Source organism: Pelecanus crispus, chromosome 19 (genome assembly GCF_030463565.1).
Source record: "Pelecanus crispus isolate bPelCri1 chromosome 19, bPelCri1.pri, whole genome shotgun sequence".
Taxonomy (NCBI): Eukaryota; Metazoa; Chordata; class Aves; order Pelecaniformes; family Pelecanidae; genus Pelecanus; species Pelecanus crispus.
The window spans coordinates 4025818-4043983 of record NC_134661.1 but is presented as its reverse complement, the minus strand read 5'-3'; the positions used below and the strand labels follow the sequence as shown (position 1 = coordinate 4043983).

At 42.2% G+C, this 18166-nt stretch overlaps 1 protein-coding gene across 1 annotated transcript; it reads right to left on the bottom strand.

The window, feature by feature from the left end:
* Positions 1-14603: 14603 nt before the first annotated feature.
* LOC142595402 (uncharacterized protein CXorf65 homolog) lies at positions 14604-17183 on the bottom strand. Its single transcript, XM_075723399.1, has 5 exons — positions 17159-17183; positions 16394-16480; positions 15484-15600; positions 15038-15112; positions 14604-14725 (listed from the first exon to the last, which is right to left on the bottom strand). The coding sequence occupies exons 1-5, from the start codon at positions 17181-17183 to the stop codon at positions 14604-14606; spliced, it is 426 nt and encodes a 141-aa protein (XP_075579514.1).
* Positions 17184-18166: the final 983 nt, after the last annotated feature.

Below are 18166 nucleotides of genomic sequence, written 5' to 3'. Positions count from 1 at the left end.
AAGAGGGGTAGAAAGAGAACTCCCGTTGCAGCAAACGTCAATAGGGATTACCAACGAGAAAGAAACCAAGAGAAAAACTGAGGGAGGGGAAAAAGAAGCGCGTTTTCCAGCCTAAAGCCTGCCTGTTCCCAAAAGTCCACACCCTTACGTGCTAGAAGCTACTTTGCATTTTGTGAGCCTCCCTCCTCAAAACTCCTCTCCTTAATACCTGGCTGGGTATTACAGTGAGTATCAATTATACTAGATACCAGTGTTTTTCACATATAGACACAAAGAACAGGAATTACAAAGGAAGAACAACAAAAAATAAGCATATAAACAATGGGTGAGTCCAAATTCCAGATACATGTGCTGCCTATCACTTGGTAATGCAACCCTGTAACACACCAATGACAAGTATGTGAGGTGCCAAGCTGACTCATTTCAACACCTTGTCATTTGTCAGTAGTCAGGACTGATTTGTTTTGTCTTCTGCTTAAAACACAGGAAAAATATGAGGAGAAGCTATATGGGCGAGGCAACATAACCTGCTTTCCACCATCTATAGATCCGCAGTACTTGGCCAAAATGACATGTTCGAATACAGACAGGAAGAGGAAAGAAAAAGGGGGGCAGGTTTTGCACAATGTGGGGGCAGTTCCCGCACAGAACCAGGAAAGAATATAGCTACGTTTGTTTTCCTTCAAAAACAAAACACATTTTCTTGAAAAAAGCTTGTGGGAAAGATAACAGGTTGTTCACTCAGAGAATATACAAGACTCTAAAAGCACTGAGAAATGCAGCGGTTGCTCTGCAAAACCATCTAAAGAGTGAAGAGTCTGTTTCCTCCCGCTGGTCGAAGACCAAATCTACAACAAATTCTTACAAAAAGAAATTTATCTTTTTGTGCTCCAACTTGTGGTAGTTACCACCTCATAAACACATCACTCTGGAAGAACAGGAGAGTACTATCTCTAAACACTGCCAGCAACAGGGCAGTTTTGTTTCTGGCCTCCCTTTGTTACTCCGAGTACTTCAGCACCTCTGACTACATTCACAGCCAACATACCATTTTGCTGCTAATGCAAAACAAAAACATACTCATGAAATTGTATACAGAGAATCTCAGAATCTCCCAACACAGCAAAAGAGACTGACGAAAGCACAGAGCTACAGAAGAGGAATCTTCCAGGATTTCAAGGCCAAGTGACAGTTTTACAACATAGGAACATTCTTCTTTTGCTGTATTACAAACCATTTAATCCTCCCCAGTACCAGAGAGAACTCTGACACATTGATGCCTCTGGCTTGAAGAAGAGTCAAACAAAGAAATCAGGAGGAAACAAAGTAATGCAAGTTGGAAAAAAAAAATCAAGGGGGGGGGAGAGGAGAGGAAGTGTTTTAATAGGAAAACTTAAAAGATGGATGTGATGCATCCATTTTAGCATCCACATATACTCGTGAAAGAAGAGCAAAAGAATTCTGTCATATCTGGAAAACTAGCAAATGTATGTCTCCATATCCCCTCTGTGAAAAAGTGAGTGGGGAGGAACTGCGGCATCACACTTCCTGCATGTATAACAATTTTAGGGAAAAATACCCACCTAGACGATCAGTTACAGAAAAAAAAAACCCAAAACCAAAAAACCAGCTGATGGTCTGGAGCAAAAACCTCAAAATCAGCAAATGATTCTGAAATAGTTTGCTCTCGTACTTGTAGAGTCAGTTTTGCTTTTAACAAGAGCTGCCAACAAATGCTCCTTTACATTTCAAATGTTGCTTTAGTTCAAAGCCCTTTTCAGAGGCTAAGAGTAGTAGGCAAACTAACAGCTCTATAGTTCAGCTGCCTATGACTCCATCACACCAACGTTTTGTTGAGAGGACAAGATGTACTTTGCAATCTGTTTTACTGTATCAATGCCTGAGCAGAAAGTCCAAATTGAAGGTTTGCAAAGCAACTGAAAAGACAAGTTAAGAAATCAGAAGATTAACATCATTTCCAAGAAGGGCAAAGCCCACAAACGCCTAAAGACAGATTCACCATTTCTAAATCTAAGAGACTTTCCAGTATTACAAAAGATCTCAAAAACATTAAGGCAAAACAGACAAAGAAGCCATAGGCGTGGAAAGAATGAATCCCACATTCACTCACTGGCATGCAAAATGTGTGTTAGAACTCGTAAGTCTGGGAATTACTGCACAAGACAAGACAGGCCATTGCATAACAGCATGTGCGGGGAAACAGCAGGTAGGACCTCCTGGTCCAGTATAACCATCCTCTGCTGACATTAACTAAGGCATGAGGTTATGGTATCTGATGCAAGCGAATGTGGAACTGTCCTCAAACACAGGCCTCCTTTAACCCAATAAACTCAGAGAACATTGCTGTACCCAACAATGTTAAGACTGTTCACAAGGAAAAGTGCCAAGAAGGTGGTAAAATCCAGTTGCAAACCGAAGCAACTCAGATACACACACAGGCATCCTCCCTCCAATCTCATAATGGGTTTTTAAGTGGCAATATCACACATCAATTCTTACACTTACTACTGCATCATTTATTCTATTTAATCTGGTTTGTATCCCATTTGTGAGCAGGTTAAAGATATTCACCACAGCATGACATAGCATCTTCATGTTCTAGTACCTCCCAAATCAAAAACGTTATAGACATTCAGTTAAATTCAAAATCTGGGCAGAATACACACTCTGTAATCCAGAATCTGAAAAACTAAGCTGGCAGGATCTTTATATTATAGCTGGGAAGGAAGATAATTTACTTTCCTGCTCAGGACTATGTACTGCTTTTTCATTTAGCCTTGCACCATCTTTATCACAAGGAGCCTTCAATCTTGCATAGGTTTCTTACTACTACATGCACACCATTATTATTATTATTATCATCGAGGGGTGAGAAAACATGTAGGAACCATAACCAGGGACCATGAGAAATACTCCTGTGCTAAACACTAAAACAAAAAGAAAATGCAAATCCTCCACTCAGTTCTTGTAAATTCCTTTAGTCAGTTCTGCAGCCTCAACAGGAATAAACATTGCTCTACCTCAGTCAAGTAGCAATAACTCAAAGATATACAATAGAGAAAAGCAGATTTTGAACTGTAAGTTAATATACCTTCAAGCAGGCTGTTTCTTTTCTGCCTACAACTATGTTGCAAGCATGCCAAGAGTTAATTTACTTAGCTCATAAACTGAGAAATTTTTCTTTAACACAAAACTGTGCTTTCTTGCTCCAGCCTCAGCCAGACTAGACAGGTCAGATGTCCCTACTGATTACACTGAACTTCATAGCTTTCCTTTACCTCCTTTTTTTGCTTCTTTTAACAACAGCTTCTTGGCACGGTTTTCTCTAGTTTAAACTAGCTCTCACCATCGCACCCTCACACCTCCAAGAAACCCAACTACCTTTCCCCTTTCACCTGCTATGTTACTAGACAGTTCCTGCATTCTGGTCAAGAAGCAAGCAAGATGAAAAGGGAGAGCTGGCTTACAGCAAAGTGCTACTCTGCAGCAAAGGAGAAAGGAATTTAAGGATGGCAAAAGCTGCTGTGCAATGTAGTACGTAAAAAGCTACACAGGCAGGCAAACTGTACTAGTTTCTCTGTCGTGAGGTCTGTCTCTTGGCCCTGTTAGTACGTTGCTCAAAAATTTATTCATAACTAGGCTCCGTACTAGAGTTAGACAGTGGAATTTTATATTATACTTCCTAACACACAGATTTTGAACAAGTCAGAGTTATGAGCAATTTATCTTGGGGTTAGTCAAGCTTCAGGACGGTAACAAATAGTAATACTTACCTTCCACCACAACTGTGTAAGAGCTAAAGTCCTTATGCATGGCAGGTCTGAATTCTCCCTTCTGCTCAAATGCAAAACTGATTTTGGCAGTAGCAGAAGAGACACATGTAACATCTAAGTGTAGTATGCAGACTTTTCAGTGATGACTATACGTGGAGCACATTCCCTTCCCTGTAAATCAGTTTTGTAGACCTCATGTAGGATACTCATCCCCTCTCAAAATAATTAACAACTAGGAAATCAAAGTATTAAATTTTTAACCACATAATACAATGCAAGAGCTGAGGAATTGTTTGAGATTTCAACACACGATGTTGAGGTTTCAGTGAAGACTGGAGGGATACAGTGCAGACTTGTATTCCTATGAGGTGGAGAGTGCCTTCGCTGTCGTTAATTCATAGGCAGGTTCACATTTTGAAACAAAAACTGTAGCCAAATTATACAGTGAAAGTTGTTCTTACTACCTTTTCTGGCAGCACCACCTCTAGAGTGCAAGGAACCTCTTCAGCAGACACCATGACACTGCTGGCCCACATGTATCTCCACTAGAAGAGGAAGGAAAACACAGAAATTAATCTTCTCCTGCAAACATTTGCAGCCCACTACTGTTCTCACTACAGTATCAACACTTACTGAAAACAGAAATGATCACAATGATGCTAGAAAGACACACCCAACTCACAGTCCATTTACTCTTGTAATTCAAGAGACTACTGCTGGTGCACCACCACACAAAGAACTCTGGGCTGGCTACTCATGAGGGTTAACAAATTCTCAAGGGCCTTACTGCAGATCTGTGATGTAGCAAAGTAAATTCACGTAAACATGCACGTAAGCCAAAAGGAAAGAGACAACATTGCACTTACAGAGTATGATTATGGTGCCACTCTTGGGCCTTGACGTAGCGTCTGAAATTTCTTTAGCATTACACAGTCTAGGGCATCCTGACTTACAGAGACCCCGATGATTTGTTCCAGCCCCATCCTCTGACAAAAACTCTCAGACATTGTTAAGCTGGCTGCATTAATTTCTTCAGATACTAGAGATTTTCGCAGATGAAAAACACCTTCTCCTAAGTCATGCCTTATTACACCTGCTTTAACCAGGTCAGTTCATGAACTTTTTCCAAAACATTATTTTGCAATGACTGAAAAACTAGTCCAGTGTGAAAGACCCCCCGGGAACAGATATTTTCTGGCAGTACTGCACACCCCATAATCACTCAATCCATCTAATTCCAGGTAACAGAACCAGAAAGCACAATGTAGTTTGCATTTATAATGACACTCAATTTCTTGCTCAGACTGTAGTTGAGTTTCCTTCAACTCCACATTGTGAAGTTTATTTTTAGGCTGAAAGATGAGTTTTAACTTGAAGGTGCAAAATTTGAGGCCATAAGTGAAAACAAAATAAACACAGAAATACTAGATGCAAAGGTATTTACCCCCAGCACTTGTCTACCTGGCAGATTCTCTGACTAACCATAATCACCGCATCAACATGACCTACCATTTGTTACCTGCAAGATGCTATCTTCAAAGCTCATTTGGCATCATTTAAATGCTCACATTACTAAGCATGCTATTTGGGAAACAAAGCTCAACTGGAATCAACTTTAGCTGGTTTGGTGCTGCTAAACCCTTGAAGTGTTTTGCTAGGAATTTCAAGCGGAAAGCCCACTAGCCCAGTCAGGGCAACACATTGGATTTAAGGACAAACATGGATTTTCTAGCAGACCTGTACAGCAAAGCAGCAATCCCCCCAAACAGTCCAGAACTATGTCTTTTATTTAACAACCTACTCTGAAACACCACCGTGTTTTTCAACTAATGCCACTTTAATTGGAAAATGAATTGCAACAGGCAATGATTCTTTCTGAAAAGACTAGAAGACTAATTCTTTCTGTCCTGTGTTTCATAAAAATTTCAAGCAAAAATCTGAAACAAACAATAAAAAGCACTGTTCTATTTCTTGAAAAAACAGAATGATAACAAGATGTCTGTGAAAGAGAGCTGGAAAGTGTTAACTGCTGAGGGTTTAAGAACAGCAAGGTAGCCCGCCTCTAGGACCTGAGCCTGGGGCTGCCTGTGCCTCCGGGAGCCGCTGGGGAGCCTGGCAAAGCCACGGCTCTTCCAAGGAAGATATCCCGACCTCAGGATCGCCACAGGTACAGCTGGCTGGTGGCTGCCCACGGCTGCTGTTAGTCATGGGTGAAGACAACTCGCGCTCCATTTCTCCTAAGCTGCACGGCCAGGCGGTGAAAGAAGGGCCCCAAGCTCACAGGAACCACGGCCGGCCCCTCACCAAGCCCTCCCTGAGGTGAAGGGCAGCCTCAGGTCACCACAGGAGGCTCTGCCACCGGCCCCCCCAAACCCTGCCTGAGGACTTACCACAACCACAGCCCAGAAAGCACAAGTGCAGCAGCACGGCCAAATATTCCTTGCCCGCTGAGACATACAGCAGGAGCGAATCCATCCAGGGCACTGCGGGTGCCTGGACAACAGCGCTGCACAGCTGTGCCCAATGCCCGCCAAGGAGTGGTGGGCTCGGGTGGGCTGCCCTGCCCGCCCGCCCCAGCCCGGGAGGCACCTGCGTGCACCACCTGTGCGCTCCCGCCCTTTCTCAGGGATGTGTTTTGCTAAATAAATACACTTTGGAACAGATACATTGCAGTATTTATACTCCTAAAGCATCCAGGTTATTAACTGAAGAAAGATAGACTTTTATATCTAGTATGAACAAGGAACTTCCAGAAGGAGGGAGCAGTACACCAAAGCCCGTTCCGATCAGCAGCAAGATGTGCAAATGCAGCAGAGATGGGCAATAAGCAAATGCAGCCTCCAATTCTGCGGGGGATGTGTTTAACTCCCTGCAGGCAGACAGCCCTGCTGAAACTGCAAGCACAAAACCAGACTGTGCACCAGCAAGACTTACAGCCATGAAGTAGAAGCTTTTCTCTGTGCCCAAGAGCTTCCAAGATGAATGTGATAAACATTCTTCAGGACAAGAAACATGCGCTTAGGTGTAAAATAGGCAGAAAAGATAAAAAAAAAAAAATCAGTAAAAATGGTAACAGATTTCTCTGCTGAACGAAGCGAGTTTGACAACTATGAAATCTCTCCCCTGCAAGTCAACAAACCCATGTGCTGTCATGGTACCTGAGGTCTGTTCAACTTAACAGATCATTTTTTAACGTGAAGAAAAATAGTGATTTTATAACAACTATGATACCAATAGCGTGGCTTTGAAGCTTCGCACACAAATCAACTACTGCTAAGCCTCTGTTCCTCCAAATTTCACCCCAAGAAAGAGTCTGTAACTGGCCCTTTTTGTACACTGTAGTGTAACCCCACTGTTAGATTAAAACCCATTTGGCCCAATCTCATTCCAATCTCAGCGGGAAAAGCAAAAGGTATTTTATCAGTCACCTACTGTCAGCAGGCAAGAAATGCCCTAACCTGAAACTATCTCACCAATAAAAATATTGGAAGTGATTGCATTATTTATTTTTCCAACCTATGAATTCTTCATTTATTCAGCACTTCTGTTCTGTCCCACTGTTCCAGCCCCACATAGTCTCCATACTTCTCCAGCCACCACTCTCGTAAAACGGGAAAACAGACAACTTTTTGGGCTACACAACTGAGAAACTACAAGAAAAACCACATTTTTCTGTACAAGCCTAGCCTCTCGGGCAGACATTCCTATGCTGTGCGTTTGCCAGGTCTGAAGCCCTGTATGACTGCCTCACCATCCTAGACCAGGCTTTCCAATGGAGCAGCTGCTACCCACACACATTGCTTCCTACAGTGCTGCATCTCTGCTGCTGGCCTTATTTAGACCAGTACAAGTTTGTTTTACATACTCAGAAACTATTCCAATTTTCTTTCATAGGTAGCACTAACACTTTCAGGGCCACTTCCCTCTGGAATCTCTGCTTGCCCTCACACGAAGCATCACTGTATGCTGTTCTGTGGACTCAAGAAGATACCTGAAAACTGTCAAGCTCTACCACAGATCTGCAGTTTGATGGCAAAATGTTGCACAGCAGAGTTTTGAAAATGTTGCATGAGTACAATACCTAATATTGTACCAATACAATACAACAACCAATACAAGTTGTCTGTCTTGAACAAATGATTTACAGGATCAGGGTGCTACACAAGTGATTGACTAGGAAGAAAATACACCATATCTATCTTTGTGAAAAGATCTGAACACATAGAATAGTCCCTGGCTGAAAGGGACTTCCAAACAAGAATTCCTTCTCTAGATATGAAACTTATTTTTACACAAGAATCTCTCACTTAGCTCCTCTTTCCCCTAGATACACTGGCCTTCTGTTAAGTCCGCATTATGTCAGGCAGGCTTGTCTCAATAATGCCACCGGTCAACAGCATACTGGAAGACTCCCCTTAACTGTCCCTTCTGGCCTTTCTGTGACAGGGACAGAAAGGGGACACAGCTCAAAGCCATGCCTTTGAAAAGGCTCCCACTAACAGGTGTCCTTCAGCTGCAGGAACTGGTGTGACCTTTAACTGTGTGGGAAAACAGATTATTTCATGCAAAACAACAACAAAAAACCCACAAACAAACAAACAAAAAAACCCCCAAAACCAAACCAAAACAAACAAAAAAACAACCCCCCCCTCACACACACACACCCCCCCCAAAAAAAAAGAAGAAGAAGAAGAAGAAAAAATTCTGGCACCAGCCTGAACCTGACTAAGGAGAATGTGCTGGTACCAGCAGGGGAGGGGGAGAGACTGCATGCACAGATAGCCTGGGCTCTCTCTCCTCCCCAGTACCAGCAGATCCTCTCACCTCCATGTACCACTGCTGCCCCAGGCTCTGACAGCTCTCTGGTCCCTCCCTGTCATGCAGGCTGAGTCAGCAGAGATGAAGTTCCAGCAGCATAGAAAAATCCTTCACAACTACAGCTGGCAGACATGAAGACTTTGTGCACTCAGCAGGGAAGTAAATGAAGCAAAATGGCTCAGGTAAGTCTATGACACTTAACTGTCTGCCTCCTATATTACAATCAGAGGCTTAGGGCGAGAATATGGAACTCAGTTTTATCACACCGAACTGACGCTAACAATTCACAGATTTTAAATGCCAGAGAGAATCACTCAGAAACCAAGATAACTACAACAAGAAGCTGAAAAACAGAAATGAATTAGGAAAATACAGAACAAAGGAGGGAGACACGAACACACGGCAAGCGACATGAACTGCAGGGAGACGGAAGAAAATGAAAGAAAGTAAGGAGAGAATTGAGTTATCTTTCTGTAACTTCTCTGAAGGGTTCTCTGCTGATGAAAATCCCACGAACAGTCCTATTTATCATGTGAGTAAACTTACTTCTGGTAGAATTCCTGGCATATCTCACCCAGTCTCTAGGCCCGTTTTCCAGGTGTTAAGTCAAAATCTCAATGAATTCCCTGGCAGTCTGAGTGGTCTGCAAATTTCAAAGAGCATGCACTTAAACAGGAACAGTCCTGATCCGTGAATCCTAACCAAAGTGTAGAAATGCGCTTAGCAGAGTCATGAGAGCGATAAGGATGGGGAGAAAGATGGACAGAGGGAGGAATGCAAAGGTGTGTTGAATGGATGGACTATATCAAACAGCTCAGCAGTGTATCAGTTCTGCACAAATAAAAAACAGAATATGTTGAGTAAGAGAGTAGATAAGATCCACAAGACAAAGTGTAGGAAATTCCCCCAAAGCAGAAAGCCCAACAGCCTGAAGAAGCTACCTTTACTTCTCCTGGGGGCAAAAGTGGTGCCACAGAGTCGGGGAAGGGGAAGAGTTAAAGTTCAGAGACCATTCACAGCAGTGCTTTGTATCTGTTTGATTTTGAGCTTGGTTCTGCTACCTGCCTGCAGGAAGGGCTGGGAGGAAGAAGCAGCCATGCAGAAACACTACAGTTATGTGACAGAAAGAGGAAGAAAAATACACATACAGCTATTTTTAATTTTAAAGATGCCTACAGCATTAGTTCCCTGTAGCCTTCTCCTTTCTTAAAGAAAAAAGAAAAGGCTGGTTTGTGAGAGGAGAATTTCAGTTTGTAAGTACTGCCTTATCAAGACAAGAAAAGGACAAGACTATGCAGACCTGAACAAGGGCAAGAGCCAAAGCAATGGCAAACTAGGCCAAGAGGTGCACAGCAACAGATCACAAAGATCACAATAAAACCTTGCAGAGAACAGCTTGGAGACAGCGAAAGCTTTTGCAAACTCCCTTGGTCAAAAAGAGTGCTAATGGGAGGGTCAGGTTATTACTTTCAACAACAGAATACTGAGACAGCCCAAAAAAGACAGTGCAGGGACATTCTCTCAGATTATTCCAGTCTCCAGGTGCCAGTTCCTAAATTGCAGCAGTTTAGTAACTTCCCTTGGATCTAATGTGATCACTTTGTTTGACCATCTTTGATGTCCCTAGTAAACAAAACCTCTTATCCATGAAGACCTCCCTTTTCCCCCTGCAGGGTTTTGATTTGGTAGGGTATTTTCCCCAAAAAATAAAGTCACTCCAAAAGAGTGACTTAAAGGCAAAGTACATTTCAAATGTAATTTCCTATGGGATTGTAACAGACAGTAACTGAAGTCCAGGCAGGGATTTTGTCCCAGGAAAATGGATCTGTTTCTTCCTAGTATATAATAAGGTGCCTGTGATCAGAAAGGGCTCAAAACCAGCCTTTTTATTAGTTTTGAAAGTTAACGTACTGTCACGCAAAGAAATATTCATTGGATGTGCTGATGGGGAGACTGCTAACTTACAGTACAACTCTGTACATCTAAGGAGGTCCGTGTGCTTTCTAGAATTGGAGGCCTGAATTCCCCCAAGATTTGGAGAAGCAACCTGATGTAATGCTGTCAGCTGGCTCCATTTACCTAAAAAACAGTTGTGGAGAAAGGAGAGCATAAACCTATGCTAATAGTCCAAACAACCTCAGCTCCAATTTTCCACCAAGGTTCAAAAGATTCCCAAAGCACAAACATTAACAGATTTACCCCAAATCATTTACCAGCAGAACTGGAGAAAGCAGCTACTTGTAGCAACTTCCCTATTTACATATGCAAGTCCTCATGTGAGGTCAGAAGCACAATGCTGTTATATTGCTATTTCATTTCAGGCGCCCAGGTCAGTCATTCTGTGAAACATTCTAGGCTTTCTCTGTCTTAACTCTCTCCACTCCTTTGCCATGCTGGGAGCAGTGCAGCCCTAGCTAGAACCAGTCTCTTCACCGTGGCTGAAATGAATTTTGTTTTAAATTCCCAGGGGGCTCAAGTCAACTGTATTAGATTAGGCTTGAATTACTCTATATTTCCATCTGGCATAGCCAGGTATGAGCTGCTTTGGAGGAAAGTTCATTACATCCTGAACAGACAGAATGTTCCCAAGACAAATCTCCTCCCAGTTCGCAGCTGGCCAGCTGTAACTGAACTTTCTTTACAGGGTACACACCAGGGCAGGTCAGCTGGGGTGCAGGAGAAGTGCCCCCGCTTCCCCTCAGCACCACCCGATGAAGTCTGAATAGTAACTCGAAGGGGAAGGAGCCGCTTGGCTGCACAGCCTCCTGTTCAGATCGCAGCTGGATCCAGCTTGCTTGCTGCCGAGATTAAACTCTTCCACAAGGTGAGTTTCTCCTTGAGTCCAGGATCTACACAACCCAGTCTCAAATTTCCTCCCAGTCCAGAAGGTGAACATGCCAGGAAGAAAAAAAAAACCACAAAAGAACAAAACCTAAGGGGAGTAATTCTGCTGTGCGAATACTTTTTTTCCGAGCTTAGCTAAGAGTTTTGGTAGTGCAGTTTGCTAAGAGAGGGTGGAGAAGCCAAGGTAAGCAAAGGGTTTATAACACTACAAAGTCTTCGTCATTCTTAGTTACTGCTGACCTACAAAGCACAGGTAAGTACGCTGCAGGAAAACTCCTTAGGGTGGTAAATCATTGATGGAAGACATTTGCTGATGGACTTACTATGGATCAAATAACATTTACATCTTAAATTTAAAATTATTTCTTCAGAAGAGAGTTCAAGGACTGCTTACCTAGTGTACAACACTTCTTTGGCTAGGAGAGAAAAAATTAATTCTGGCTTCTCTGACAAGACCAGAAAAACTCCACAGGTCCTGACCTTATCTATAGCAAAATATATTGAAATTTCATGTAAGCGGAGTAAATCCAACTTCACAGCAGCACGTAATAAGAGAGGACCATGTCTTTTTATAGTTCCAACGTCTAGGTTCTGCAGCAGTGTTGTAATGTAAAACCAAACCATGAATATCCACTTTTCCCTCTGATGTCTCCCCTGGTTATCATTTGTGAGCACATTCATTACCTGGCCCTTTTCCAAAAAGCTGTTAGCCCAGGATCTACACGTAGGACTGTGGTAATTCACCCTTCCTGCCTTTTAACATTGCAGTATAGCTCCGTCTGTGGATCCTAAAGAGCTTGGTGCTTCAGGCAAGCTGCTTTTGAAAACACTGTTTCTTACACCTACCAAAAAGCGACTGGCCTCAACATCCAGCATTACGAGACGCCTTTGCCCTATACAGCATGCTGACCTCCTTGGTGACCACAACCCCGTTATCAGCTAGCACCTCCCCAGCACCGTTTACAAAGGCCAAACTGTCAGACCTACGCACAATGGCTCTCCAGTAGAATTTACTAAGAGCTGGGCACCTGGAAACCACCAGCTTTTTTAATGCCACATTCGTCACTTTATCTATGTTTAGCTTGGCAAATTTGCTCCAAGAAGTAGGCTTATTAGCGGCTTTTCTCCCAGTAAGAATACCACAGGTGGACGCTTGGTATGGTTTTGGAACTACAAAATACAGAGTTGTTTGCTTTGTTGCTTAAAGGAGTCATGGGCTGCAGCAGATTTCTCACAGAGAGGAGTGCATATTTTCTGCTATTTTGGGCTTTGATTTGTCAGAACTTACACTGGCTGACAGATGGGCGAGGGGGAGACTGGGAATCAATGCCTGTTGCTTTTGGTAGATATAAATGAATTTTCCTGGTCTCTCTTTTTCAGGGTCTAATACTGCCAGTCAGTAAAAGGTAACAAAGAAAACCAAGTTTCCTCTTCCTCAGTTCAAGTTCCTTCCAGTTCTTCTAATGACTGGACTGGATACCTGACTTACTTTAAGACAAGATTTTGTCCTGCATTCCGTAGTTCAAGGGAAAGCAGAGATTTCCCACTGAAGTAACTGGTATTTCTGATGCTACCTTACAAAAATGCTGTGTCCCAACAAATTTTACATCTCCACAAATCCAAAGCAGACACCATTTTTGCACTTCCCTAGTATCAGCACAATCTCATTTTGCAGCTCCATTGCTTCATGCCTTTTGCAACTGCAGTCAACAATGCAGTCAGTAACATGATCTACGGTGACTGTTCGTCTATCATCGAGGTATTACATGTTGTAGAACTACTACAACAAATCTCTGCAAATCTCACAGAAAAGACGTACTACCTGCTGAATTCCAAGTATGCATTAAAATATGTCAGAACAAATGACACACACACAACAGGCATTATACTGGATGGATTTGAAGCAGAGGAATACAGTGTCTCCGTAACCACAGATTTCCTCCTTGAATTTAATAGAAATTAGTTGCTGCTTTTACTTCCAAAGCCAGGAGTAGGACTTTGAATTGCTGGGTAACTGAGATCTTCCCCTGAGCATCAGTTCCTTGTAGAAAATATGGATACTACTTTCCCATGACATGAAGAGCTAAATACTTCCAAGACTGTCATACAGTTCTCACGTAAACAGGTACACCTGAATTTCACTGTATGATCACCAGCATGTAGGGAATCTTACTGGAGAGTCCCAATAGCCCTTTTTGTAGTTGGGGGCCACCTAAAAAATACATTTTGGAGATGTTTTTCTTTAATTCAAAATATTTTCAGCAACAAAAGAGTTACATAAAACCAAGTGTTGCAACTTTAAAATCATTTGTGAATTTATCCGAGATCAATGTATCACTGGGTGTTGTACAAAGTTATGTTCTCACTGATTAAGTTTTACAGCCTTTTTTTTTTTTAAGAGGAACCTTGAAGATGAAACATTCATCTATAGCTTTTACAAGATGATCTAAATTTTTATACGCAGTTTTAATATGTTTCTCATTGTGCTGCATATACAAGTACGTAGCACAGCAAATCAGCAGGACTGCTGATTCAACAGGTATGTGAAAGATGGCACAGGGTCCATCCCATGGAGATGTGACCCACCTGAGAAGTTATAAAGTTATTTATAGAAGCTGGTCAGGTAAAAGTTGAGATAAAAGTACTAGGACTTGTTAATTGAATACTTCAACAATTCCAGAAATAAAACCACTGAGTTAAAGATGAACCAACCGGGGGCTGCAGCTTGTCCTTCTGCCAGTTCCTGTGATTCACCATACAAGCCCAGCATCTGCAAGTATCACAGCTTCATTTGGCAAAGTTATTAAGCATGTACCTGGCTTCACTCATTCACTGATGAACTAGCTCGGTGAGACAATTCTTTTCTCATAGGAATGAGGCATTTACTATTCCAGGCTTCTGGAAACAACCCAGCAAATTGTTTCATCAAGGAATAAACCAACAAGCATAAAGATGGCCTCCAAAACTCAGTACCAAGCAAATCCTTCAATTTGCCATTATTAGAGTTTCCCAATTTCTTTGGAAGGGGAAGCCACAGTTGTATTCTTGATGCTCTGTGGTGAATGACTCCTTTTACCTGTGGTAGAAACGCAATACGCTCATGGATAGGTGCTGGGGACCCAAAGAAAGTGTAAGTATTAATTTCATTCAGGTCAGGGGCTCACCTTCTGTGGATGGAACTTCCAAAAGCAAGATTGCTTGTTTGCCCTGTTTTCTGGACTTCACTCTGGTAGGCGGCGCTTTCAAATCTTCCCACTTCCCCAGTTTAGCTGCAGAGAGAAAAGAAAAAGTAGCTGGTAAGAGAAGATCATGTAATTCTTGTACTTCTGTGGTACACATCATGTCATCTATGACTCCAGTACCTCACACACAATGGGAAGATATTAACAAGCATTTTTGTCTTTAGTTATTTTTAGTTTTCTTAGTTTTGAAAATAAAGATTTCCCATTTTGACTATAAATTAAAAACCACCTTCTTTACTTCAGGCTTTTATTCCTTCCCTAGGAGCACAACTAATATGATATTTTCTCCTCTCATGTTCGAGAACAAGATTATAGAAACATCTAGTTCAGACTACCTACCCAGGAACTTTGGAGTGACAATGCTGTGATCTTTCAGCAGTGGTGTAAAAACAGCTTCTTGGGAACCTTCATGTCCTGTGAGAGATAAAAGCACAGTATTAAAACCAGAAACTTTCAAAAGAACATTTCCTGGAGGTAGAAAGGGGACTATCAGGAGGAAATCTCTGTCCTACATGGAGGCAATCCTGACTTCCACTAGAACATTTTCAAAAGCAGCCTTAATTTCGGTGTCCAATTTCTGGTATCTTAGCTCTGTCTTCAGTAAGTGTTCAACATCATTAGCTCCTATTGTCTCTGAGTGGGACTAAGGATGCTCAGAGGCTCAGGCTGGGAATCCAGAAGAAAAATCCTCCTTAACTTTCAACCTTCACCTGTGTGCGGGTATTTCTTTAGCTACAAAGGAAAAGAAAAGCAGCTCCAATACAGAGATTTGCAAATTTACATACGTGTGACTTTGAGTAGTACACAAAACTCTCTTTCACTCAGGAGCTGCGAGGCATAGTGGTCCTGGTTCTGGAGCAAATTCTTCACCTGGCCATTCTTATCCGCCAATTCAATTTCACCTGTAACATGCAGAAGTCTAGGTCAGGGTTCAAGGGCAGGAAGCTACTAAGAGCTATGGCAGTTAAACTCAAGATGTGTCTCAGCTATGCAAAGGTAATCCACATCTGAAAAACGGCCCAAGTCTGGGTGCATTTTAGCTGCGTACTATGATTCAGGACCATCTCAAAATAATTATCTGCTTCTCATCCTAGCGGTCAGTCAGCCAAGTCACATCGATGTGTATGCTTTTAGTTAAGGCAAAAACTAGGTCGTACAACTTGGTGCAAACCTCTTTTGCTGTGGGCTCGTAACACAATGCACTTGCTATGGTCTAGGAGAATTCAATGGATAGCCATTATGGTTACGTTTATTAGTGGCAACTTGATAAGCTTAATGAACATGACTGTATTCAAGGACTGAGTGTGAAAATCTGCAAAGAATCTGCCAGTAGATCTAGGTTGTTAGTACATTTCATTGTGTTGGCATAGTAATGAAATCCTCATTGGACATTTTCTTCAGACGGACATTTTCATTGAACCTTTTCTTCTAACAGCATTTAAAAGCACTGTATCTAGCTGTATATGTGTAAGAGGCAAGGATTAGCCAGATAATGAGCACAGCCAAGGGCAGCCTCAGTAAATGCCACAAACACCATCGGGAACATTATCTGGCTTTGTTAACACACTGGGAGGCTTGATGACAGTTTCACACTGGAAGACAGAATAGCAGAAACCACCCAGCTCATTTCAGAACTTAGAGCCACACACAGAGACATAAACCAAAGAGGTTCCTTTTCAGGGAACTCAACCATACCTTCCTTCTCACAGCCACAGCAGCGTTTGATGCTCTCCAAGAGAAGCTGAACTTTACACTGAATGTTGAAAAGGGCCTTTTCATTTTCTGTTAGGAGAGGCATAAGTCAAAGCAACCGAAGAAAAAACAACAGCCCTGTAACCCTTCTCCAAATTCCAAATTAAGTGACCCTGCACTCAATCACTCTTATCAGCAGTCTCAGGGAAATGGCACCCTTCCAAATGTGAGGGGACTTCACAGCTACTCCAGACAGCACTGGACTTCCAGAAGATTCCATAGAACACTAGAAAAAGAGCTATCAACAGTACATACTTCAGAAGTAGAATAAAGCAATGGTTGCACCACTCTTCTTTTTATTTGTTCTTTCCTCCCAAGGAACTATTAACAGAGCATGAAAAGAAACGCTGTGTGAAACTCTGGTTTTTTCATTGACATTCTTTGGTTTTGTGGGAAAAAAAGACCCACAACATTTTGAAGCTCAAAAATATTTACTTATAACTGAAGTGTACTTGTTAAGAAAACCACAGTGGGGAAAACCCAAAACTTCTAGCAAAATTCCATATGCATATCTTTGTTTTGATCTAAAACAGCAATTTTTTTTCATTGGAAAACTGTCACAATGAAAAATTTGACAAATTTTATTAACTACTGCCTTCCACCCTGCCTTTTACAAACATAACCTGGAACCACAAGTCACAGAGATAACTTTATCACCTGTCTGAGTACGAAGTTTCCCTGTGGATATTAGAGACAGGAGACGCTTACCTCCATGTAGTACCGTTATAAACATATCTGCTGATAACCTAAAAAAGAAAGCAATGAGGAGAGCAATGACAGTTTTTTCACTATTGTATTCTAGAACAGGCAATCACAGAGAGTGGCCTACAGGTGTTTTGTAGTGTCTGCCTGTAGGTATGTTTTGCTTCCTAAAATCCTCCCGTTTTCTTAAAGTCCCTTCAAAGTGTCAGTAAGTACCTAAATTCTCCCAAGGTGAAGCTACAAAGGAACCAAAACAAACCTTTTGTTTTCAGGAATAAACTCGGAAAACATGGAACCACCAAAATGAGCAGATGAGGGCACAAGACCTCACAGTTCCACTGGATCCAGAGACACCAGTTAGTGGAAGCAAAACTGAGAGCTTCTGTCTTGACTCCTGGGCACTGAAGTTTCACCCTCTTAATGCCCATTATGGTTATGCAAAGGCAGAAGAAGTAAACACAGATCTGTGTCTAGGAACCAGGAAGGACTGGGTTCACAAACCTCTCCACACATAAGCAATTCAGTAAATACTGCAATGAGAAGAGAACAGGCTTTGCTGTTGGAAACAGTTGGCTGAAGCCTACCTGTGGGGGTTGCCAAGGTAATGTGCTGGCTCACAGTCAAGAAATTTTACACTGCTGTACTTCACCTGGAGCTAAGGAATATTGTGCAGAAAGAGATGGAGCAGGTGTTCTGATTCCTCTCCTGTTCCACAGAAGCAAAACCCACTTCACAGCCAGGCTCTCTTGGCATCATACAGGCAGGCCAAAATAATAAGAATGGTAGAGTAGAGCACTGGACACCAGCAGCTACAGTGATCCCTGCAGTCACCACTGCAAGGAATAGTTTAAGTGTACTCTTTGCTCAAAAACCACATCTCTAGAGAACTTCACGGTCTCTGCCAGCAGACCTTACTGAGATCAACATGGGTATATTGAAAACATGCACAGGCAATATAGGGATGCTGGGCAAGGCTTAGAAGTATGCCTCTAAACTATACTTGAAAAACCCTCA

What these genes read in the sequence shown, in the direction of transcription:
- LOC142595402 (XM_075723399.1), bottom strand. Translation starts at nt 17,183, where the DNA reads ATGTTTATAACGGTACTACATGGAG. An exon ending in CTGTGGCTGTGAGAAGGAAG is followed by an intron (nt 15,601 to 16,393) that starts GTATGGTTGAGT and finishes TGCATGTTACAG; the next exon opens with GTGAAATTGAATTGGCGGAT. An exon ending in TGTACTACTCAAAGTCACAC is followed by an intron (nt 15,113 to 15,483) that starts GTATGTAAATTT and finishes TATCTCTCACAG; the next exon opens with GACATGAAGGTTCCCAAGAA.